At 35.0% G+C, this 27,077-nt stretch overlaps 2 protein-coding genes across 3 annotated transcripts in view; one reads left to right on the top strand and one right to left on the bottom strand.

Annotated features, from left to right (window-relative positions):
- The first annotated feature begins 540 nt into the window (after positions 1-540).
- Positions 541-23,096, top strand: LOC123534044 (serine/threonine-protein phosphatase 5-like). Its single transcript, XM_053550879.1, has 14 exons — positions 541-680; positions 6,626-6,795; positions 7,148-7,219; positions 7,659-7,803; positions 9,761-9,882; positions 10,701-10,766; positions 11,334-11,432; positions 11,939-12,044; positions 12,395-12,459; positions 13,155-13,232; positions 15,563-15,650; positions 16,477-16,696; positions 17,229-17,310; positions 18,567-23,096. The coding sequence occupies exons 1-14, from the start codon at positions 542-544 to the stop codon at positions 18,621-18,623; spliced, it is 1,509 nt and encodes a 502-aa protein (XP_053406854.1). The 5' UTR covers position 541; the 3' UTR covers positions 18,624-23,096.
- A 1,284-nt stretch (positions 23,097-24,380) lies between these two features.
- LOC128559412 (trafficking protein particle complex subunit 11-like) overlaps positions 24,381-27,077 on the bottom strand; it is a 102,103-nt gene continuing 99,406 nt past the window's right edge. For both annotated transcript variants that reach the window (XR_008372336.1, XM_053550874.1), the window contains exon 5: positions 24,381-26,857. The gene's annotated coding sequence lies outside the window, so the exon portion shown is untranslated. The remainder of the gene's footprint in view (positions 26,858-27,077) is intronic.

The raw sequence follows: 27,077 nt of genomic DNA, 5'->3' as shown, positions 1-27,077 counted from the left end.
TTTTCTTTCTAATGATTCTAAGGACTTCACACTTGTCCGGGTTGAACTCCATGGACCATGTCTTCTCCCAGGTTTCTAAGTTAATGAGGTCTTGTTGCAGAGATACACTATCTGAAATGGAGTTGATGGTAAGGTATATTATGGTGTCATCTGCAAACATTCTTGCGTTACATTTGACCGAGTTTGGTAAGTCATTGATATATACCAGGAAGAGTTCCATAAACAACTGAGGGTACAACGCATGTCCCTTCTCTGAACTTTTTCTATTTGAGATCTATACTCATGTACTGTTTGGGACCCACATGTATACCAAAAGCCATGCAGTATGGCTTTTGGGAATGTGGGTCCCAAACAGTACATGAGTATGCTTTATATAACTTCCTAGATTCTAGCTTGCTTTGAATTGAAATAGAAAAAAAGTTGATCGGCTGCGTCCAAGGTTTTTTTTAATGTCTTCCCACAATGAAATCAATAGCAGTGTCTGACCTGGGGTAACCCCGTTGCCTACACTCTTCATTTGAAGAGCAAAATAGTCTAAAATATGGCGGACGAAAACACGCCGGGTGGAGAAGGTGAAAACAATTCCGGGTCATGTGTAGCAACGGAACAGAGATCGCCATCAGACGACGATGTTAAAAAGGCAGAAGAGTTTAAGGAAACTGCAAATGGATTTTTCAAAAGTACTGATGCCATGTTGAAAAAATATTGTTGTTCAAATTAATTTTTATTTTAATGACATTAGTTTTCGCGAAGGGGTATGCTATTTTCGAGAAGTTGTCTTATGCTTTTCAACTTCAAATTACATAATTTTCTTTAAAAGCAAGCATTTTTAATCGTTTATCCCTGATACTGAAACAAATCCTCAAACTTCTAAGTCTGGTACCGTTGGGGATGTAGAGTCAGTGTACCCGGTTTCGCACTGTACGCGGTTTCGCACACCCAGTAAATTCATGTACTTTGTGAGAATAAAGCAGAAAATTCAACAATTCTCCGTTATCATTTCACGAAACTGAGTTATTCCCTACATAGTTTGACACAAGGGGTCCTTCCCCACTCAGTGTTCGAAATTCACGGTAGTCCGACAGCCCGTGGCTACCAAATTTCAGCTCGGGCTACCGATTTTCCACAGGTACAAGCCCGACTGGACTACCGAATTTTCCTCATTTGTTTAAAAAAAAAACATGCTAATTAAACGAGTACTGCATCGTGATTTTCCAGACTGAGAAACGCTTATGGAATTATTGGTTTTTGCACTCTAACGTGTTGACAATCAAACACAGTGTCAAAGACGTAACCGCAGCGCTAATTGGCTGAATACAATCACCTCTAGCGTAACGGATAATTTGATTAGCTTTCACACTTCTCGCGAAAATCTCACAAGTACCTGCAGTAGGCGGAGCTTAAATTATGCTATCAGCGTGTGTGTAAATGTGTATTCAGCACTCGGTATTACATCTTACAAATTGTCAACAGTCCGAGTTGCAGTAATTGGCGAGTGCGGATCCTAAAAAATCGGGCATAACAGTTTAGATTTCGTTTTGGCAAGGAGTGTCATGTCCGATGCTTTTGGACTCTGACGATGCTGATCTAGACTGGAGTATTTCGAGTTAAAATTTTTCAAAAACATGGCAAACATGTACTGTATGTCTTTTTTATTACTTCAAACATGCATAGAGATGTTTGTAAAACAAGATGTTATATGGTGCAAAATTATGTATTTTAAGGTGTTAAAAGTTCGGGCTAGTGAAACTGGTGTCGGGCTTGGAAAATTTTTAATCTGGTAGCCCGAACGGGCTATTGGATTCAAATCTGAATTTCGTACACTGCCCACTGGAGCCTCGTTCTGGTAAGTGCAGACGAAAACAATAACAATATGAATGGAGGCCAATAGGCGGGCTGAAAAATATTAAATTTTATGAAAAAAATGGCTATGCCAACAACAAAAAGGTGCAAAATAAATTGAAAAATAACTATTCCATCATACAGGTAAGTATTTACCTACTGCTTTACCTAAATGAAAAAATATTTCAACAGTTATTGAAGTTCCCCCAACCTGCAAAATGGCTTCAGCTTGATTGTTTGCTTTATGTTTTTATTAAAACAGATCGCAGTCCAACAACCCGGCATCCATTGAAAAATATATGGAACATTGTACAGTGTATATAACAGTTGGATTTTAAAAAGTGAGAGCACGTTTTGGGAACAATGACACCCACAAATTGTACAGCACGTTGCAGTTTTTAACCCCTCCCACTCAACACGATGTCCGCCTGCGGATAAAGTTGAGGATTTTCGTCAAAGTCAAAGGAGAACTTAAGCGAATAATTTTACTTGTGGGGGTCTTTTGTGATTCAACAGCTTCTATTGTTTTATTTTTGTTTCATGTATTCAGTTGTTTTAGCTTTTTCTGCTTTTAGAAGTAAAAACAGGGTCTGGTACCTAGCTTCCACTTTCATAACTGCTTTTAAATTTCACTTTCAGATGTTTTATTGGAAAATATATGTTTAAATTGAATTAGATAAATGGTTAAATAGTTAATTGATATTTGTCTGTTGAGTAACTGCATTGTTATCACTGAATTCTATAAATAGCAGGGTGTGCGAAACCGGGTACACTTAAATGCAACAACTGGTCAAAATATGTTATCCAAATCAAATACACTAAGAGGTATGACGTCATTGTAGTGGGAAATGAAAGTAACTTGTTTCAAACCGAAATAAATGTGTTTATTTAAACATATACAGGTAAACTCAAATTTAATCACTTTTGGTTAGAAAGGAAGGTATTCTTAGGAAATGTGTGCGAAACCGGGTACACTGACTCTATGTATATAACCCAGTCTAGACCTTGTGAAAACTGGGAACAGGAAAGTATCTTATCTATATTCTGATACTGTCTAATCCTTTACAGGGATATAGACACAGCCTAAGCTAGAACCATCATGCTGACACAGCTTGCAAGAAGGCCAAAAGTATCAAGTTTTCATGACATAATCTGGCAAGATGTGCTCATAAAGGCTGAACATAACTAAATCCGGCTGTTCTTTATTTCATATAAAATCCACTTACTTTTTTGGAAGTGTCTTGGGGTACTGATCCGTACCTCTAGAATCTGATTCTAGAGGTACGGATCCGTACCTCTAGATAAGCCAGTTAGGGGTTTTCTAGTGGTACGGACCTCCGTTTTTCTACAGATTAAGGGTTATTTACATTTCAAATTTTGTTGAAAATGAAATAACAAGTAAGACTTAATCAGTTCCGTGCGGATTATCATTATATTTTGTTAAATAACAAAATAAATAGGTGCTTATTATTATGCCTAATTAATTTTTTTTTCTGCTGAATTTCAAATATAATTCATTCAAGGTTTAGAATCAGTCATTAATCTTTTATCAGCAGTTTATTTTACAATAAACTAATCGGCACGGAAGAGTGTATTCATTTGGAGTTCCTCGGTTATTTAGGTTTTGAAAGAAAAGGTAAACAATCGGGTGAACGCTGGTATCTGTAAACCATTTAGATCCAAGTTTTAAGTGAACACTGGTTAAGTCTTATTTGTTATTTCATTTTCAACAAAATTTAAGATGTAAATAACCCTAAATCTCTAGAAGAAGGAGGTCCGTACCCCTAGAAAACCCCTAACAGGCTTGTCTAGAGGTACGGATCCGTACCTCTAGAATCAGATTCTAGAGGTACGGATCTGTACCCCTAGACACTTCCTACTTTTTAACGGTTTTCAACATTTTCTAGCATATCAGATTTTCAGAGACTTACTTTCCCATAAAGAACTACATGTATATCGCTACTTTAGAAAAACAAAAAGAAAGGGGTGTTAACTTTTAAATTATAAAACTACAGTTTGTTAAATACAACCTGCTGAATTTGCTCCTTTTTGCTTCTTTCAATTTCTCTTTTCGAGGCATTAAATTCTTATGCCGTCATTTTTATCTAGCATACGATAGGAACATGCCAAAGTCGATAGAATGCAAAGTGGTACATACTGAAATGCGGTAGTGTAAAAGTAAGCATGTTGCTATTGAGAAAAGGCACTCGGAAAGGAAAAAAGATTAGCACTATTTATATTTGGACTACTTGTGATAGACCTGCAGAGGCTTACATTTGATTTGGTTGTGATCAGCCTAAAAGCCAAATTTGTGTTATACTTATAGATTCTGTAGTAGTTAAACCATGGCCAAAATCATTTAATATGCAGTACTGTAATATGTATCAGCAGTAGGGCTGTCATCGATAGAAACGATATCGATGTATCAACGATATTTTCTTGTCGATCGATTATCGATTCCCATTTTCAAAAATCGATATTTTACAGAGAGAAAAAAATACCCAAATAAACACTCAGACCCTAAAAAACAACTAAAGTTCACAAAAGTTGTAAATTTGGATAAATGCAAAAAAGGAGTGAAAGCAAAATAAAAATGAAAGATGTAATTAATTTTTATGTATTTCTTTTATTTAATAAATACAAATACAACACAATCAAACAGAAATATGGAAAGTAGGCAATAAAAGTAGGCAATAAAACTTAAAATAGCATTTACCATGTTTACAGGAAGGTATATAGTATGCATATGAACAAATAGGTCGTTAATCTAACTTAATAATCAATATATCGATGTATCGTCGATATTTGTCTTCTGATATATCGGTATCGTCGATACGCCTAAGACCCAATCAATGACAGCCCTAATCAGCAGTATGACTATGAGTTTGTAAAATTACCAGGAGTTCTAGTAAAATGATTGCAGATTTTTATCATTTTATGGTAATTCTTCCAACAGAGGTCAGACAATTGTACAGGAACAATATGATGTACCCTTTTAACAGCCTAGCTAGCTTGTAGATATTCCAGCTGCAATTGACCTGCATCTGTCAGCTTTTTGCTCTCAACCTTCCCACCCCCGTGTATATTATGCACCCCCAAAATCTTGAGAAAAACACAGACATTGGAATATAATACACACCGAAAATCAGTCTGAGGAATTATAAGGCTGTAACGATATATTGAAATTCACTGTCATATTAAAGGCCTGTTTCACAATATGGAAACAATACAGTGAAAAGTAAAAACATTGAATGAAGTCTTTCATATAATCAGTGTTAAAGATAGTAACTAAACAAATGTATCATTAATAACAGTTTCTTTAACTTTAAAGCAACAATTCAAGTACTTTCCAAGGGTGGGAACATTGATGTTTTTTTTTGCAAGAATTATGGCCTCTTTTTATGCCCCCGAAGGGAGGCATATTAGTTTTCAGCTGTCCGTCCGTTAGTTCGTTCGTCACAACGTTAACTTTTTGCATGAAGGCACTTTACTCGCGAACCACTGCACCCAGGACCTTCAAACTTCACATGCTGATAGTACTTATTGAGTACACGACCTCTACTGACTTTGTGGTCACCAGGTCAAAGGTCAAGGCGCTGCGGGGGCATTTGTCACCATTAGTGACAGCTACTGATGGACTTAGAAAATCATGGGTATGACAATATTTCTATTATACAGAGAAAAAAAATCAGATGAGCGTCTGCACCCGCAATGCGGCGCTTTTGTTTCATTTTGTCACATGAATGCTTCCTTATGGTACTCGCTTTGAATTGTGATACATGTATGTACCGTATTGTTGCATCTGTATCCCGATATGTAATGTATCGTAAGACAAGCGTATCGTTACACCCCTAAGAAATAAGTTCCAATCGGCCATTTATGGCTCACGTAACAGTGACTGCATGAAAGTCACATTCATTATCTGTGAACTTTACTATGAACATTTTTTTTATAGGAGAAAGGCCATTTAGTAAAATCTTCAATACCGGTATGTTAAGTAAATGGGGGAGAGAATGTAGCAACCAACATAGGTTGAACTTTCTTCATTGCTGAAGATTTCTGTTTATAGCTCAGTGCTTGACAAATCCACTTGTCTGCTTGTAAATACGAGTAGAAATTTGCTCTGGAGATGTGGAACTTGTTGTAGTACTTGTCTTGTAGGATGTGTGCCATTTTAACCAAAAGTATACTTAATCCAATTAAAATATGGCCACGCAGAAGAAGGATAGCTAAAAGATCTAAAATGAAAGTTTATTTACTGTTTGCGCAACTCTAAACTCTGTTGTGGTACTGCATTATGATCACAGTAGGTAGATGATCTATAGTCCAGGAAACAAGATTCCTGAATTTCTGGTATGTAACTACCATTTTCATCGAACTTTGAAATAGAAACTGTCTATAAAATTAGTCTCTTAGTCAATTGCATACAAATTGTAGCAGGATGAGTGAAAATTCTAGGAAGCTTGTCCTGCAGGATCACTTGCTTTGAAAGAATTTACTGAGGCCTGTAGCCTCTATCAAATTAGATGTTTTTTCCTATTATATTTTTTCTTCAGAATAATGCTCTTATGGAATGGAGGCTGGTATGAACATGTAGTACACTTTATAGGAATGAAAACTGGACAATTTTAAAAATGTCTCACTCACAGTATGTGAATGTAATGTTATTGATTGACAAAGTAGAGTAAACATGATATTTTAAAGCCTTGACTTGTGTTTATGTCAGACAGATATTTAATTGTTTTGTGGTCGTTGATGTATCACTCATTGTGTCTGCTTTCAGAGGAGGATTATAACCAAGCTATTACATTTTATACACAAGCAATAGATCTGAACCCCAATGTTGCTGCTTACTATGGAAACAGGAGCTTTGCTTACCTCAGGACAGAGTGTTTTGGATATGCTCTACAAGATGCTACAAAAGCCCTGCAGAATGATCCCAAGTACCTTAAGGTATTTTCAAATTTCAGTCTTAAAAAAATATACTAAGACTGTCACATGTCATGCACAACATGCCTCAGTTTTAAAAGATATACTAAGGCATGTCACATATAACACCATACCTTCCTGCTCTCTGCCAAATCTTTTGAAAAGGTAGCTTTCAAAACACTTGAAATGATGAGCAATATTAACTTTCTCTATGGGTTTTTAGGAAAAAGGAGTACCAGATTTTGCTTCTTTTTATTCTTAATGTCAGATATACAATTTATATCCTGTGTACATGAAAATTTTCCATTTTCTTAAATTATCTACATGATATATGTCTGTTGCTAAAGAGTGTTATAATCCACTTGGTTTATTTCAGGCATATTACAGAAGAGCATCTGCAAATATGGCCCTGGGAAAGTTTAAGTTAGCACTTAAAGACTTTGAAGCGGTATGTATATAGCTAAAAATAAAATGTTGCAAAAATTAGGTTTTGCTAAAACGCAAGATCTTTTGTGATGTTTGCCAGATATTTAAAGGTAAATGTATTATTATTGAGAAACTGAAGTTTAGAGGAACTTAAAGGTGTATGATATATGGATGCGCAGGCTGGTCTGGATCCATGTTGGTCGCAAATGCACTATGTTGGTTTTCTCATGGTGCGGCTCAAATAGATAATATGTATAAAAAGTGATTTTTATTTTAATATGGCTGATATATTGAATAGAAATCAAGGCTATAAGTACACAATGTTATACGCACTGCTCCAAGATGGCAAGTCCAGTATGCACAAACATCTTACTGAATCAAATAATCAAATAATCAAATTGCTGCACATGAAATGATTTATAATTAGTGTGGATTATTGTTATAATGTTATTTATCTACAGGTGGTGAAAGTAAGACCAAATGATAAAGATGCCAAGGCAAAGTACACAGAATGTAACAAAATAGTGAAGATGAACGCCTTTGCTAAAGCAATAGCTGTCAATGACAGTAAACCCGTATCAGAAACCCTGGATCTAGAAAGCATGAGTATGTATGAATATTTCTTATTTGTAAAAGGGAGGTAATCTTAAATCTAGATAGCATGAGTATGTATAAATATTTCTTAGTTGTTAAAGGGAGATAATCTTAGATCTAAAAAGCATGAGTATGTATAGATATTTCTTAGTTGAAAAAGGGAGATAATCTTAGATCTAGAAAGCATGAGTATGTATAAATATTTCTTAGTTGTTAAAGGGAGATAATCTTAGATCTAGAAAGCATGAGTAATGTATGAATAAATATTTCTTATATGAAAAAGGGAGGTAATCTTAATTACCACCATTGGGATTGTAAACTTGTATGCCATGAATCGTTAGTCTTACCGATATATAATATATTGAAATCAGTAATGTTTGCAGAGTGAGGACGGTTGCATCATTATTCAAGAAATTAATTTGAAATAGACAAATGAAATAAAGTTTACCAATGTGTTTGTGTCCCCACAGAATAGCCATTTTGTTTCAAACTGAGCAATTTGATGAAAATGAATTGACAAATTTGTACGATTACTATTGACTGCATATTGTTTGAATTTATTTATTGAGCATTACAGATGACATCGTATTAAGAGACCGCCCAAGGGACTGCTAAAACGTGGTCTCTTAATGGAATGGTCTCTTAATGAATTTCAGTCAGGTGAAGAGAAAAGTAATTTTTAACTGTTATTGTAACTGTTTTTATTATGAACATACATATATGTATATGTATTTCAAAATGCATATATGTACATTATGTATTGTCTCTGTTCTATACAATCAAATTATCACCATTATCATCATCATCAGTCATCATCATTATCATTATAATCATCATTTTTTTTTTAAAATAGTCTTCAATTTTAGTTTGTTTCTGTTTCTGAGTAGAAATGTTACTAAAAGTTTGATTATTTTCATAGTCCGAAATTAACTCTATTTTCTCTTTAAAATGTTTTGTTTTTGGGTCTTCCTAACCCCAAAATCCTTGGCGATTAGCCTGACACTCTTTGTTTTAGAAAGTTAAATGACATTAATTCTTTCGTATAGATTTAATACTTTGCGTTTAGCCGATGTTGACACCATGATGGTGAAAAATTACATTTTTTTTAAGATCGTGAACACTTTTCAAAGTCCACAAACTGTGAAAATTATAACTGGATTGTTCGTCAGTTTGACTGTTACAAAGGTTAATTGCATTCAGTCAGGTGCAAAACATACTCGCTAATTGGTAATTACACAGGTGAAGATGCCCATCGTGAATTTGGTACCCGGTTGTTTAATAGATACTTTTGTTGAATATTTTACCTGTCGGGACGACATTAATATGGTCTCTAGTTGTTTAATAAAAAAGCTGTTTAATGGAATGAATTTATGTAAGTATGAAAACGTTCTGGAGGGATTTTGACCGGTCATTGAATAAAAAAATCGCTTAATAGAGGTGGTCCCAAGTACGATGTCGACTGTATTTGCATTTATTGTATTTGTTCAAATGAAAATCAGCAGATGTGATCATGTATTTCACTGCAACAGATCATTAAACAACTTCAGTAAAATGTTGGAAATTGAATATTTTTCACAGGTAAAGTTTGAAATAGATAGAAAATTTGATTTACATGAATGATAAACATATCTTTCATTCATGAACACCATTTCTTACATTTTAACTAACAGCATTGCTACTGGTGAACATAACATCGGGTATTCATTCGAAGTATGAAGAAAAATATTTTGATCTTGCACTGAAAGAAAGAAATATCCTCTGTATGTTAAATGACTGTTTGCATGCAAGTCAAATGAATGTTTGCATGCAAGTCACTTAAAAAATTTTAACATTCCAGAAACTGTTTGCTGTCTGAAGTATAAAAAAAGTTTTTGAATGAGTTTATTATAGCACTTCAGTATTACACTATTTCAGAAAAAAATAAGAATAAACCTGTTGATATCACCTTCATTTATTATTATATTTACAGCTATAGAAGATGAATACACAGGGCCAAGGCTGGAAAACGGCAAGGTGACACTTACTTTTGTTCAGGAATTAATGGATACTTTCAGAGACCAGAAAAAACTACACCGGAAATATGCATATCAGGTTTGTTCTTTGTTGTAGAAGTTGAAAAATCCTGAGAAATTTCTTTTGTTCTTTGGATTTAATATCGATTGTGAAATACTTAAAAGTGCATACCTCTGAAGAGGAGCCTCTAAAGGAACAGCGCAAGAACTAGTCCAAAAACAAGAGCACCGCCTAAGGGTGCCATTGCTCGTTTGCAAGTGCTGGACAGTATGTAAGAAAAGAGTTATGGTTCAAATTTTCTAAGTAAAAAAAGGGCCATAATTCTGACAAAATGCATATCAGAGTTATGGGTCTTGGCCTACGTAGTCCCTTAATGATAATAAACAAGTGTGCCAATTTACAAAGCTGAAGCTCTTATTGTTTTTAAGAAAAGGCGGACCTAAACAAAACTTTTTACCAAGAAACTCAAATTTTCTAAGTACAAAAAGGGCCATAATTCTAACAAAATGCATATCAGAGTTATGGTTCTTGGCCTAAATAGTCCCCTTATGATGGTAAACAAGTGTGCAAAGTTTCAAAGCTGTAGCTCTTACAGTGTTTGAGAAAAGGTGGACCTAAACAAAAAATTTAACCAACGCCGATGATCAAATGACGACTATACCTCTTAGATTTTTTTTTAAAAATCAGACAAGCTAATTATCAATTTAGATAAATCTTTTTGTTCAAGTAGGAGACAAAACCCTCAAGTTTTATGCTGTTTTTGTACAAAGAAGTGTTTATTTGAAAAGGGAAAATGTATTTTCTTACTAGAAAAGCAAAAAAGCTTTTCTTCAAGACAACTTCATTATAATATATTTTACACTTTTGGTTGTAATGATCTTAAAAATATATTTCAGATATTAATAAATGTAGATAAATTGTTCCAAGAACAGCCTTCACTGGTAGATATAACAGTGCCTGAGGTGAGTAGTAACAGTATGGTACAAAGCAAATCTAAAAGTGTTAACTGTGTGTTTAATAACAATGTAAATGTATTGTGGTTGTCTTTAAAGAATTTCTAGTTTGACATTATGGAATTCATACATGAAGTCTTATTCTGATTTAGGCAATTTTATTTTAGCTCACTTTTAAACAGTAACTATGCAGTTTATTTTGAATAAATGAAGATCATGTTATATTGAGATACAGGACCTCTCTGCCAGTGGCTAATGTCAATGACTTGAAGTCACTTATCTGTGTTGGTTTGAACTCTGCTAGAATCATCATGTGAGAAATCATCTATCTCGCTAAGAGAAAAGCTGTGGCAGTACTCAGGTGCTGGCCTGTGCCTGAAATAATATAGAGAGGGACACCGTAGGTCTTTCTTTACCTGGATGAAAAAGATGGAAAGTCGATGTATGACCTAAATTTGTGTTGATGTGACTTAAAACTCAACAACAAGAACAAGAAACATTGTTATGTATTACATTTGTTTATTTTTTTTTTTTGCTATTGAATATGTCAACTGAAATTTGATATTTCTTTTTAAGGGTGAGAAGTTTACAGTTTGTGGTGATATACATGGACAGTATTACGATCTTCTCAACATATTCAAATTGAATGGACTTCCATCAGAATCTAATCCATATGTATCCTTTTAACCTTTAGCCTGTTGGTGGCAAGTGGTTTTGCCTTTGCGACCAGTGCAGACCAAGATCAGCCTGCATGGATGTGCAGGCTGATCTTGGTCTGTACTGTTCGCTACTCAGTAAATCCATGCAGGCTGATCTTGGTCTGCACTGTATTCTACTCAGTAAATTTTTAGTGAACACCCCTTTGAATAATAAACGGTACTGTCCAAATTGAATGATAGACCAGTGCATTTTAGAAATTTAGCAGGGTAAAGGTAAATATAATCTATGTACTAGTGGGGCCCTCGGTGACTGTTCAGTTAAGGTTGCCAACTTTGAATCACTTGCTCTTCTTCTCTGTGGGCTAGAGCCTGGCTTGGTTCGTCATGTTAGAAATCCATCCAACTGGCTTGTGTAAGGATGATATTCTACCCAGGTGCCCTTACATACATGAAACAGTGTCAGAAACTGCACCTGAAGTCTTCTTGTATGTGTATATGTGTATTTCCTTAACACTCTGTCAGTTATTTAATGGTGATTTTGTGGATCGTGGGTCATTTTCTGTGGAATGTATATTTACATTGCTTTCCTTCAAGCTTTTATACCCGAACCACTTCTTTATGGCCAGAGGTAGGTTTGAGTTTTAAATTTAATCGTTGATTTTGTGCTTTGTTTTAAACTCTCAATAGGAACAATATTGTTGCTTTTAGAATTTATTAACATGTGTTTTAAAGTGTTCTTATACTTAAATGTTGCACATGGAGACTGCAACAATGAAAATAGAAGTTGAATTTAAAAAGCTTTGAAATGAAATTACGATGTTAATAAAAGGAAGTTTCTAAAATTGAGATTTCCACCATATTTGATATACCAGTATAATTTTTTTGAGATGATTTTATATGACAATGATTTTGTAATCTTGCTACTATGCTTGCCTTATTTTAATCAAAATTTTCATATGTAATCCTTTTGTTTGACAGGTAACCATGAAAGTTTCACAATGAACCAGATGTATGGGTTTGAGGGAGAGGTCAAGGAAAAATATCCTTTTATGTTGGACCTACTGCTTTTCATATGGATCTCTAACAAACTTTGGAACTTACTGAAAACTTTATAATTTCGACATGATAAAAAAATTAATGCTTCTATCTAAGCATAATGATTTTGTTTACATCACAATTGGAGCTGCCAAAATGTTGTTTAACTTTATTTACTGTTGATTAATTAGCTTACAGTAGCTACTGTACATTTGGGCTTTTACATTTCACTTTCATTTTGTTCGTCAGCCTGTCTACTTAGCTTAATAGGGAGAGCGCAGATCTACAGATTGCGGGCGAGGCATAATGTTCTCTTTTAATGATTTGATAAAAGACATTGTGTCTGAAAGCATTGATTCACCCTCCAACACTGATTCATACATGTGGGGAAGTTGACAGTTACTTGTGGAAAACAGATTTGTATGGTACCAAATCCAGGAAGGCTGGTTAGGTTAACTGCCTGCTGTAACATAACTAAAATACTGCTAAAAAATGGCGTTACACCAAAAACAAACTTTCATTTTGTGATTTCACAGACAACAGATAATGATTTTTCTGTTTCCAAAATGAAATCAAGATATTATGTATTAATAATTTTGAATGAATACAAAAAGAATTTAAATAGAATTTTGTTCAGTTTTATTTGACATTTTTTTTCAAACTGTCATAAGAAAAATAATGATTCTTAACAGTTGCTACATATACTTCCAAAATGGCCGACTTGTTTACAGAAGTGTTCAATTGGTTACCTCTTTCACATTGTATAAACAACAAAATACTGGTAAGTTTTACAGTGACTTTCTTTTTTCAGATATTCAGTTATGACTTAAGAAGTCTTTACCATGACATTGAGCTGTTAACTTTAAACGTTTTTTAGCTCACCTGTCACAAAGTGACAAGGTGAGCTTTTGTGATCGCGCGGTGTCCGTCGTCCGTCCGTGCGTGCGTCCGTCCGTCCGTAAACTTTTGCTTGTGACCACTCTAGAGGTCACATTTTTCACGGGATCTTTATGAAAGTTGGTCAGAATGTTCATCTTGATGATATCTAGGTCAAGTTCGAAACTGGGTCACGTGCCCTCAAAAACTAGGTCAGTAGGTCTAAAAATAGAAAAACCTTGTGACCTCTCTAGAGGCCATATATTTCACAAGATCTTCATGAAAGTTGGTCAGAATGTTCATCTTGATGATATCTAGGTCAAGTTCGAAACTGGGTCACGTGCCTTCAAAAACTAGGTCAGTAGGTCTAAAAATAGAAAAACCTTGTGACCTCTCTAGAGGCCATATATTTCACAAGATCTTCATGAAAATTGGTCAGAATGTTCACCTTGATGATATCTAGGTCAAGTTCGAAAGTGGGTCACGTGCCTTAAAAAACTAGGTCAGTAGGTCAAATAATAGAAAAACCTTGTGACCTCTCTAAAGGCCATATTTTTCATGGGATCTGTATGAAAGTTATTCTGAATGTTCATCTTGATGATATCTAGGTCAAGTTCGAAACTGGGTCATGTGCGGTCAAAAACTAGGTCAGTAGGTCTAAAAATAGAAAAACCTTGTGACCTCTCTAGAGGCCATATATTTCACAAGATCTTCATGAAAATTGGTCAGAACGTTCACCTTGATGATATCGAGGTCAGGTTAGAAACTGGGTCACGTGCCGTCAAAAACTAGGTCAGTAGGTCAAATAATAGAAAAACCTTGTGACCTCTCTAAAGGCCATATTTTTCATGGGATCTTTATGAAAGTTATTCTGAATGTTCGTCTTGATGATATCTAGGTCAGGTTCGAAACTGGGTCACGCACGGTCAAAAACTAGGTCAGTAGGTCTAAAAATAGAAAAACCTTGTGACCTCTCTAGAGGCCATATATTTCATGAGATCTTCATGAAATTTGGTCAGAATGTTCACCTTGATGATTTCTAGGCCAAGTTCGAAAGTGGGTCACGTGCGGTCAAAAACTAGGTCAGTAGGTCAAATAATAGAAAAACCTTGTGACCTCTCTAGAGGCAATAATTTTCATGGGATCTGTATGAAAAATGGTCTGAATGTTCATCTTGATGATATCTAGGTCAAGTTCGAAAGTGGGTCAGATGCCTTCAAAAACTAGGTCAGTAGGTCAAATAATAGAAACACCTTGTGACCTCTCTAGAGACCATATTTTTCAATGGATCTTCATGAAAATTGGTCAGATTTTTTATCTTGATAATATCTAGGTCAAGTTCAAAACTGGGTCACATGAGGTCAGAAACTAGGTCACTATGTCAAATAATAGAAAAAACGACGTCATACACAAAACTGGGTCATGTGGGTAGAGGTGAGCGATTCAGGACCATCATGGTCCTCTTATTTATATATATATTTCCAAATATATATTAAAGTAAAAACAATACTTTGAAATGATTTATATTTGTTGGGGACTAATTTTCGTAGATTTTCTATCTGCATCAGTTAACGGAATTAAATCCAAAAGTACAAGCAATTTATTTATTTGGGTTTTACGGCGCACCAACACAGTATAGGTTATATGGCGCAAAACAGGACTACAAATTTTGGTTTCACATCTCATTTACATCGGAATAAAAACATGAGGTATGGAATCAAAATTTGCATACCTGCTGGAATCACAGAGTTACATCAAAAACAAGTGTTAAGACCCTATTAGTCGCCTTTTTCGATCATGCAAGGGTAAGGCAGTGGTTCCAATTCTTTCCATACACAGATTGTTCCAGAACCACATGGGGCAAAAAAAAAATGAGTACAAGCAAAGATCCCTTACTTAAAGTAAGGGAAAAGTACAAGCAAAGATCCCTTATTTTTTTTCTTGATATGTAGAAATCCATGAACTCATATCCCAGTGAAGTAGCCATTTTTGGCTAAACCATGAGATTTTGTACCCATGAAAATATCATTTCACAGCAATAAAGGCCAGGAGAATGACTGTCCCACTATTAACAACAAACTACAGATTACCATATTGAAAGTTAGGAAGTGACTGATAGTTTAAACAGGTTTATGGCTAGCAAACCTCATACCTGCCCTAGGATAAATGAGCAAAACATTGTCTATAGAAACAATGAGCGTATATTTTGACTTTGATAAGTTCCGTTTATTACAGGTGATGCATGGCGGCTTGTTTAAAGATGAAAATGTCACATTAGATGATATACGAAAGTATGATAGAAATAGACAGCCACCAGAAGAAGGTAATTTTACATCAGTTTTATATTAAAGAGTTACAAGAGGTGAGAGGCTTGTGTTTTGGTTTTTGACATGGATATTGGAGGGACTTGTGATACCATTAATATTACAGCATATATATTAATAGAGACCAGGAAAATACTGAAGACTTGTTTCCTTTAAAGAATACACTTCTTTGTAGACTTGAAAAAAACCTATAGCTTAGGGAACCATTCCAAGAAACAATTTGTGATTGTGCATATTGTCCGCATCTTCCAGTTCAGTGATTTTTAGCTCACCTGTCGCATAGTGACAGGGTGAGCTTTTGTGATCGCCCTTCGTCCGTCGTCCGTCCACAATTTCTTGTCTGCACGATAGAGGTTTTATTTATGATTTTATTTTAACCAAACTTGCACACAACTTGTATCACCATAAGATCTCGGTTCCTTTCTTAAACTGGCCAGATCCCAGTATGGGTTCCAGAGTTATGGCCCCTGAAAGGGCCAAAATTAGCTATTTTGACCTTGTCTGCACAATAGCAGCTTTATTTATGATTTGATTTTTACCAAACTTGCACACAACTTGTATCACCATAAGATCTTGGTTCCTTTTTTGAACTGGCCAGATCCCATTATGGGTTCCAGAGTTATGGCCCCTGAAAGAGCCAAAAGTTAGCTATTTTGCACAATAGCAACTTTATTTATGATTTGATTTTTACCAAACTTGCACACAACTTGTATCACCATAAGATCTCAGTTCCTTTCTTGAACTGGCCAGATTCCATTATGGGTTCCAGAGTTATGGCCCCTGAAAGAGCCAAAATTAGCTATTTTGACCTTGTCTTGTTTACAGGTGTAATGTGTGAATTACTGTGGTCAGATCCACAGCCTCAGTGTGGGAGATCTCAGAGTAAACGAGGGGTGGGAACTCAGTTTGGACCAGATGTTACAAAAAGATTTCTACAGAAGAACAAACTAGATTATGTGATACGAAGTCATGAAGTGAAAAATGACGGATATGAAGTTGCTCATGACGGAAAATGTATAACTGTATTTTCTGCACCAAATTACTGGTATGTGGTATTTATACCGAATTTAATAATATGGTAGATGATTTTCATATCACTTCTATTTTGCAGTTTGGAAAGATGATCCCCATATACACAAGTTTAGAATTCACATGTCATAGTTGGTTATATTCTTGTAGATAATGCTGCAAGATATTCAGGAGAGTTTTGAATTTGCAAATGTTAAGGAAATTAAAATCTATTTGCAAGTATCACCCAAGTTTGTTGCTCTCATTTGGAAAGTACCCATTTCCTATGAATTCCATTTCATTATTTAAGATGATGAGTCATCTCTGTACATTTGCAATTGAAGTCCAGTCCTGCAGTTTTTCAGACTGAATGCATATAAACCTGAACAGAAAATGAATACATAGGTGGTAAATCTTCCTTGTTTAGGTTCTGCCGAGAGTTAAGAAGTTTTAATGTTTGTTGAAGTTGTTATTACTTACCTTAAGTTATTCTGTTTTCTGTTGCTGTAAAAATTTTGATTGATATTGTTTGATATGTCTATAGGCTTACTATTTGTTCACTTTTACAGTGATACAATGGGAAACAAAGGAGCCTTTATAACCTTAAAGGGAGAAGATCTCACACCAAAATTTACATCATTTGAAGCTGTGGTAGGTATCAGGCATTTTTGTCAGTTGTTATTCTGAAACCAGAAATACTTTTTCTGTTGTTGTTTTTTTTTCAGTTATTCAAGGTTGCCAGACAGTCTGTCTTAGATGTTAACCTGACTAGTTTTTAACTTTTAACACATCAGTCTATTTGATATAGTCAGAGCTTTGCAGTTGTACTCTTAATGTATAGAATAAGTTATAATCAAGTATACCACACATCAAAATTGTTGCAGTTTAGATTTAAAGCTGTATTTCATGAATCTTCCTAATATTGGAGAAATAACCAAATGAAGGACTTGATGCAAAACTGTTGTATCTCCATTACAGTGGTGTGGGAGTCATATTGATTTACTCCTGTCTGTGTGTGTGTCAGTCAGTCAGTCTGTCACAAATCTTGTCTGTACTCATAAGTCGAACATTTCTCTTTCGATCTTCACCAAACTTGAACCAAATCGACGCAGACACTTCGGAATTATGGCCCATGAATTGCCGAAAATACTGATGCCAGGGATACAGGTCTTGGTGCATCAGTCTGTCACAAATCTTGTCCATGCTCTAAGTCGAACAGTTCTCATCCGATCTTCAACGAACTTGAACAAAATGTATTTGACAGTAAGTCCTCGGCCAAGTTTGATAACTAGCCAGATTGGCCCAGGCACTTCAGAATCATGGCCCTTGAATTACCGATAGGTCACTTACAACCAAAACTTATCGATAGGCTGCTTACTCCAAAACTTACTACAAAACTATCAAAAGTATATTTTCTGTGAGTAAACTGTATAATAAGACAGACTAATTATTCAGATGATTAGGCAGTTGTGGGAGACATGCGCTATTCTCAAAGGCAGCTCTAGTTTCATATGATCTACAGTGGTTTTGCAGTAAGTCCTCAAAATGTACTTACTGTAAAATCATCTTATTCAGTTGGTGTAAAACTTCAGTGTTGGGCAAAAATGACAGATTCATCCGGATATCATTTCATGGATTTGAAGTTTTAACAAAGCATTAATGAAAAATTTGTTAATTTTGATTAATTGGTATGAATTGAGGCAGAATTCACTGAAAATGTCCCCAAGGCATAATAGTAAATTACCATGATAAGTATATATCTGGTATGCTGAACATATTGACTTGTAACATTTTATTATAAAGGACTAACAGCTGACTTGAGTAAGACAGATGCCATTTAACTTTATTCATTCATCCGTATTTTGATAATTTTTTATTAAAATGACCTTTTTTTCTCTTTTTTTCAGCCCCATCCAAATGTAAAACCTATGCAATATGCCAGCTCTCTGTTTGGACTGTTTTGAGAATAGATGTGATCTAGTGTCAATGAAATTTTGTTACTGAAATACCATCAAAGATGTCTACCTACTGGTACCCTCAACAAAATTAGCTGAGACTTAATATTAGGGACTCGTCTTCAGCAAAATAGACTGTCAGTTAATATTTATAGGATTATGAATCCAACTAAAATAAGCTTGATACAATCAACATGAGTATGTCAAAAAGGGTCTTCTTACAGAATTTTATAAACTATCACAACAGCAATATGTTAAGTGTTGTGGTGGCTGTAAAGTCTCCCTGTAATTGTCATATTTATTAGCTGATCCTTAGGGACCATTGAGTCCATTCAGTGTTTCCTAATGATAGATTTCTGCTTATCCATTGTTAGAAGGGGGTGTATCTTTCAATACCTCTCCTTAACAGACTCTGTCAAACCCAGTCTGCTATTACTTGCTTGATTATGTTTTAGGCTTCCATAGGAATATCTTACCAATTTTCTACTAAAAGAACATGTCTTTAACTGGAATAAGCTGAGAACATCCTGCTAGCATACGTCTTTAACTGAAATAAGCTGAGAACATCCTGCTAGCATATGTCTTTAACTGAAATAAGCTATAAACACCAACAAGAACGTGTTTCTTACTGAATTCTGATGAAATTTGTACAAAGTAAACATTTTGAAATGGAGTAAGATGTTGTCTACCATCAGACGTGTGTCTTGAATTGAATAAGCTGTAATCTACCACCAGAGGCATGTCTTTAATAGAATAAGTTGTGATGTGTCTTGAGAAGTGTCTTGACTGGAATAAGCTGTGATCTACCACCCTACCGCAGACTTCTCTTGACTGGAATAAGCTGTGATCTACCACCGCAGACTTCTCTTGACTGGAATAAGCTGTGATCTACTACCGCAGACTTCTCTTGACTGGAATAAGGAGACCTGCCCTGAATAGAATAAGTTGTTATCTACCACCAGTGGTGTCTTTAACAAACTTTGATCTACCCTCGGAGCTGTCTTGAATGGGATAAGCTGTGATCTACTGCCAGAGGCATGACTTGAATGGAATAAGCTTTGATCTAACAGTTTAGAGGAGTCTCAAGTGAAATAAGCTTTAACCTACAGCAAGCTTGAATTAGTTGTTACCTTGTTAACCATTAGCCTGCTGGTGGCAAGTGATCAGTGCAGACCATAATCATGGTCTGCACTGTTCGCTATTCAGTTATTAAATTTTCAATGAACACCCCTTTGAATGATAAATGGTACTGCCCAAATTGGATGATAGACCAGTCCATTTTTGTCAAGCCTGCTTGCGTGTGTCCATCCGTCCGTCTGATTTTGACATGCATGGACCAATCTTGTTTATATTTGGCATGAATGTTTACCTCAATGAGAAGGAGTGTCATGCGCAAACCCCATGTTCCTATCTCAAAGTTCAAGGTCACAGTTGGAGGTCAAAGGTCAAATTTAAGTTTGTCCGGACCATAACTTTGACATGCATAGACCAATCTTGTTTATATTTGGCATGAATGTTTACCTCAATGAGGAGTGTCATGCACAAACCCCATATTCCTATCTCAAAGGTCAAGGTAACAGTTGGAAGTCAAATGTCAAATTGAAGTTTGTCCGGAGCATTTCTTCTTCATGCATGGTGGGATTTTGATGTAACTTGGCGGGAATGTTCACCTAGGTCTAAGGTCAAGGTCACACTTAGAGGCCAAAGGTGCTGGCAGGCTTGACATTCTGCCCGTGGGCATGCAGAATGTATTTCTAGTTAAAAAATAGGGTAAAGGTACACTCAGACTTCAAACCAGGGACATGACTGTATTTAAAACAATCACAGTAGCATTTCACCATAGAGACCCAGGACAAAATAAGTTTGTGCTATTACATTTTCTTGATTATAATAATAATTGCTGTCAAGTAGAAAAGTGAGGAGAAAACAAGTATTGTTTACTGTTATCAGTAACACAGATATTAAGGAGCAAAGGTGTTTGTCATCTACAAATGTGATTACAAAAAAAACTTGAAAGCTGAAAGAGTTATGTGAACAGAATAGGAAAAAAGTAGTTGTCTTGGGTCTTTAACCATAGAATTGTGGCACAATAAATTGCACAATTAAGCAGTCAAGTTCATGTAAGTGTCGTCTTTTGCACTAAAAAGTTGTGTTCATATACATTGTATGTCATTTTTGGCATTACAAAGCAGTCAAGCTCATGTAAATGTCATCTTTGGAATTGTAGAGCAGTCGTGTTCATGTAAATGTCATCTTTGGAATTAAAGAGCAGTCATGTTCATGTAAATGCCATCTTTGGAATTAAAGAGCAGTCATGTTCATGTAAATGTCATCTTTGGAATTGAAGAGCAGTCAAGTTCATGTAAACAACATCTTACGAATTAAAGAACAGTCAAGTTCATTTAAATGTCCGCTTTTATGTTCACATTTAAAGGGGCATGCCTTCAGATGTCCACCAAATTTTCTTAAACAAATAGTAACAGATAGCAACATGTGATCATATATCAGGAAAAGTTCAAGGTGATATTTCACTAGTGAAAGGTACTGCAAAATTCGTTCTAGTTTACATCATATTTCTGTTGTGTGATTAATACTTTAAAGAACTTTTCTGCATATTTAACAGACTACTATTGAAATCATTGTTGCTCATGATTTTGGTACATATAAGAGTTATTTACTTGTTAAACCATGAAATGGACTCTACCCATTCTTTCAAAGAACTGTGTAATAAATGCCGTAGAAGATATTTCATTCATTGGTACATGTATATAGTTTTACTTCTGAACAAAATCAAAAGTTCTATTGGCTGTATGTCACTCAGTAGTTTAGGTCTTATTGTGAACACTAGCTTTCAGGATGGAGGAAGATCCTAAGTGCCGTCCAGGCATTTTTACAGGAAAAAAAGAGTACAAAGGAAGACAGGCCTTCCTTTTCATCATTTTGGTAATGACACCAACACCAGTAAAATTGGGAAAATGTTCTTGGAAATTAGGAAAAACTGAAAGTTAGCACAATGTAATAATGAGTTTTTTGTGTGTAACATTTACAAATTTGGAATGACATTTTAATAGTTGTTCAACAGTATATTATAACATAACAGTTGTTTATTTAATTGAAGTAAGCATACAAAGTAGCAATTCCTAAACAGTCGTAGGGAATTTATGTTCAAACCTGGGAAAAATAGCATTAGGACTGCCTCCATTTTCTGAAGGTAGCTTTATAGGGGAAACGCCCCAGGAAGAAAAATAACCCAATGCAAGCCAAATTATTGGTTTTCCCAAATTCGAAGGTTGTTACTAGCCGCATCAACATAGGAAAAATGATGTAGAACTTGGCAACTTTGACCAGGCATGAAGCTTGTTAATGGTTTGTTATGAATTGTGTGCCTTTTTCGTAACTGAAGTAACAAACTGTGATTTTAATGATATAGACCTTTGTGAAAAGAGGGAGAAGAAAGTGTGTTTTTTTACCGTTTACTTAAGATTTTCTCTATTTCTTAAAATAAAACATTTTTTGTTTGTGGTTTGATGAAACACCTTGATAATTTCCTTGTTTGCTGTCTATTTATTAGTATAATTTATCGACTTGAATTAATAGATACATGAATGCAATTGTACAAAGCCTGTCAAATTGATACTATTTATTTTGAGAGAGATTAGATATTGTACATGTCTACTGTATGAAGTAGAATCTGTTATCATTGCTAAGAGAACTTAAGTATGTTTGTAATATAGAGGGGTTGTAGCTTTGGAGAAGCTGATATAAAATCAATCATGGCCAGCCATAAAGAAAAAACATCTCACTATTGTATGTAGGCTAGTAAATACTTTTCAGGCCAGTGCTTAGAGTTTTATCAGTGGGCGAAGCATTGTTCTCTGTGATAGTTGGTTTAAAATTGATTGTGCACCCCCCCCCTCCACATTGCCTGATTCATTTGAAGAAGTTGGCTGCTGGTTGCAGAGAACAGGTTAGTTTGTTTGTTTTGGGTTTAACACCATTTTCAACAGTATTTCAGTTATGTAACTATGGGCAGTTAACCTATCCAGTGTTCCTGGATTCTGTACCAGTACAAACCTGTTCTCCGCAACTTCCCTACATGAATCAGAGGTGGAGGACGAATGATTTCAGACACTGTCTTTATCAAATTGTCACAGAGAAATGCCTTGCCTAGGGCTCAACTCGCGACCCCTCAATCTGTTGATCGATGCTCTCCCTATTGAGCTAAGTGGGCTGTCTTAGTACTGGTACAGAATTCAGAAATGTTTCCACTGTTACATAACTGAAAAACTGTTAAAAATGACGCTAAACATGAAACAAACAAATCAGCTGTTCAAAGTTGCTATTTTTACACAGGTTATAAAGGTATGTCGAAGTCTAACTTTTCACAGTATTTAATATTGAATTGTAATTCTATGTTTCTGTCTACATGTATTTTGTATATATAACAGAAACTCACTTTTAACAATAAACTGTCTTTTGAAATCTCTGCTTTGGTGTGTTGCCTAAAGCCACAATGAATTGTCTCGGGGGAAAAATATCCTTAAATGTTTTTACCATTTTACATAAAACAGAAAGTGTAGGGTATGATTTTTTGTACACTTTGAGGTAAAAATCTGGTACATCTGGAAGAAATTCATAAGTAAGGTTTCTGAAATATGTTGTATAAGTTTTATAAACTACCTTTTGCAAAATACTTCAAAAGTTTGCTTTAAAAAACTTGAACAAAGGGCTATGGGAGACTTTGTCTGAAATTGGCCCAAATGAAATGCAGATCACTCAAAATGAAAAATAGGGCATATCAAGTCAATTGGATATTTAAGGTCACAATAGCCTAAATAGTTTTCCCTATATATTCTATATAAAACTGACCTTTTTCAAAGAGCTACCAAACATAGCTAGACCCATTTCAGAGGACAAATCCTTACCTCATTTTAAAGAGTTATGATAAAACTGATATAAAATGAAGAGAAAAGTAGGGGTCATGTATCTTCTAAGAGAGATTTCTCTGGTCACATTTACTTACTGTAAACTGACATCAAAATCACACTGCTGTGACCTGGAAGTACTACTCATACTAAAATTGAGCTTGACTTCACCAAATACAACCTGCTCTCACATTTCCTACCAAAATGTCAAAAATACATCCACAATGAAATTTTAACAAAAACTAGCCTCAATTTAGACCTCTGTTGCCATGCCAAGTGAAAAATTAGTGTTCAGATACCTGGCAGCCATTAAGCGACTAGACCAGATGGCTCCCACGCTGGTTCCTTTAGTTTAGTTAGGCCTTAACCATATCCTCACCAGTCTGTGTGCGACATAGTTTCACCATGTAATCTTCACATGTACCTGTAAAATTACCCAAAGTATGGTGCTATGGGCCGTATTCAGATGAAAAAAACAAAAAACCTTTAGAACACAATTTCAGCCTCTTCTGTCTTGAGAAGTCTTGTCTTTATATATATTACAATGTTCTTGAATCTCATCCCAGGATACTTAGATATTCAAGACATCACCAGTTTCATCTTACATGCTACTTTAGGTAGTGGATCCATAATGACACTTGACAATTTTTATATGATTACATATACTCGTTTAGCAATTTGGCTTTCTTCTGGGGTAAATGTAGCTTAACATGTGTGCGACTTCAGTAAAAGCTGGAATATGCCTGAATTATCAGTATGGTGCTACTATCATAAAACATCAATAGCGTTCACTTCAGTTTCATGATTTTATTTTCATAATTTAAAAAGGTAAATGCAAAAAACAAGCTGCACTCGTATGTTTGACACAATATACTTTATTATTTTCAAAATCAAAACTGTATTGCACATGACCATTTACATAGAATATTTTATGCATCGTATTAAGATAGTCTTTAACAAAAATACTGTTCTATCATGTGTATATTGACTCAAATTAACATAGCCATTAACAAGTATTACTTTCTATCGTGTATATGGACTCGTATCAAAACTGATCTATGTTTCTGAACAAAAACTTCATGTATTGCATAATTATAATAATTTTAATGGTCAAACATGTTAATGAAGATGATCTTACATGGCTTGACCAACACTGCCAACTTTATTCTTTGAACTCTTGTACAATTCTTCCCATTCTGTTTGAAGTGCTATTACCTTAATAAATAAGTAAGGTATATGTATCAGCATTAAAGGCAAAATTGACCATTCTACCAATGTTCTCATCAACTGTTTCTCATTCTACTCGTTAACAAGAGCACTGCCCTGCAGGTGCAGACGCTCATCTGATTTTTTTTATCTAATAGGAGTATCCTACCCATGATTTTCTAAATCTAAAAGGGGCCGTATTTTTTTTGCAAAAAAGCAATGTAGAATTATGGTGCTTGCAGTGCAGCCAGCTTTTAATGGTGAATAACTACTCCAAGTTTTAAAGCAATAGCTTTGACCATTAAGGAAAAAAAATGACCGAAACGCAAAACTTAACCAAGTAATCTTATTTTCTAAGTCCAAAAGGGGCCATAATTCTTGCAAAAAAAAAAAAAGCAGGATGAGTTCTGTTTCTTGCTGTACAGAGTCAGCTTTTGATGGTGAACAAGTGTTGCAAGTTTTAAAGCAATAGCTTTGATAGTTAAGGAGGAAAGTTGACTTAAACATAAAACTTAACAAAGAAATCTGATTTTCTAAGTCCAAAAAGGGCAATAATTCTTGCAAAAAAGCAGGATGGAGTTATGTTTCTTGCTGTACAGAATCAGCTTTTGATGGTGAACTAGTGTTGCAAATTTTGAAGCAATAGCTTTGATAGTTTAGGAGAAAAGTTGACCTAAACATAAAACTTAACCAGGCAACGCCGACAGACGCCAGTGCCGCTCAAGTGATGGCAATAACTCCTCAATCTTTTTTTTTTCAAAAAATCAGATGAGCTAAAAAAATGCATTTGTGGCTTTGAAACAAAATGATATTATAAATATGAATCTTTGTCATACAGTCTTATTATATTTAATATTTTGATAACAAAAAAAGAGAAAGAAATCAGTACACTTCAATATATTTCAAATGGATACTACCAGATAAACATGATTTACTCTCTAACAGAAACTCAAAAACTAACTCCAAGCATAACAATTTTAACATATATATTTATATTGATATATACTAGTACAAAATTGACTTTGATAAAACATAAATAAGAAGTAAAAGGCTGACTTTGACAATAAAGAGCATGTGTTTAACCAAACACAAAAATACAATTTCCATCTAAGCAGACCAGAAATACGTTAAAGGTCATTTTTCATGATAGTGCATTGATGGGCGTGTCCGGTCCATATCTTTGTCATCCATGGATGGATTTTCAAGTAACTACGCATAAATGTGTGGCACAGTAAGTCGACGTGTCGCGTGCAAGACCCAGGTCTGTAGCTCAAAGGTCAAGGTCACACTTAGACGTTAATGGTCATATTTCATGATAGTGCATTGATAGGCGTGTCCGGTCCATATCTTTGTCATTCATGCATGGATTTTAAAAATATTGGGCATGAATGTGTACCACAGTAAGACATATCGCGCGCAAGACCCAGGTCTGTAGCTCAAAGGTCAAGGTCACACTTAGATGTTAAAGGTCATATTTCATGATAGTGCATTGATGGGCGTGTCCGGTCCATATCTTTGTCATTCATGAAATAATAAAATTCATAAAATCAGCCCCAACTTTTAACCTGCTCCTTTCATATCTTTACAGTAACTGAGAAACCATCAGTAAGTGTCTGTAGGACAAACATGTGATTAAGCAACCAGTAACCACTGGGACAAAAATGGACACTTGCCCTCATTAGAAGTTCTTGTAATAAAGTATAAATCTAGCATAAAATTTGAAAATAAGTAGAAATCTATTATGATTATATTATGTGACGTAAAAAAATTCACTCTACTCTCGTTTTCTTGCTTTGCTTTAAATTTTTAACTACCACAAATTCACGTTTTTTTTGTACAAATGTGTCAACAGATGTTAAGATACAAAATAACACTAGAAACTGTCAGAACGATTCATATTTCTGGGGTGAATATCTCCATTAAAATTTCAATTCTGTCACAGGCCCGTGTATTGAAATAAAATTATATATTCAACCCACAAGAAGCAATAGTTGTATTCCAATTAGTCTGAAATCACTAGAATCCATACCAATCTTTGCAATCAAATCGATGACTTGGACCTTCAAAATGTGAACTGGTTTACCTCTCACCAGGTGGCACTTTACCAAGAGGCTGCAAAATAAAGTAAAGTATGAAACTTCTCAGTCTGTTAAATATATGTACATTAGAATGTTCTAACAACAAAGCTATTTTGTGCCATATAGTTTCCCTAGATGAATTCAGTGTACTTGCATCTTTTAACCTTTCATATTGTTGAAGTCATACTTCAAAGAGAAAGTCCTACTTGGATTATCAGCTACTTGTTCAGAACTGATTAGATAAATCTGAGTAT

The sequence above is a fragment of the Mercenaria mercenaria genome, chromosome 1 (assembly GCF_021730395.1).
Source record: "Mercenaria mercenaria strain notata chromosome 1, MADL_Memer_1, whole genome shotgun sequence".
Lineage (NCBI taxonomy): Eukaryota > Metazoa > Mollusca > Bivalvia > Venerida > Veneridae > Mercenaria > Mercenaria mercenaria.
Note: the sequence above shows the minus strand (reverse complement) of the source record. Positions and strands in the feature narration are given on the sequence as shown.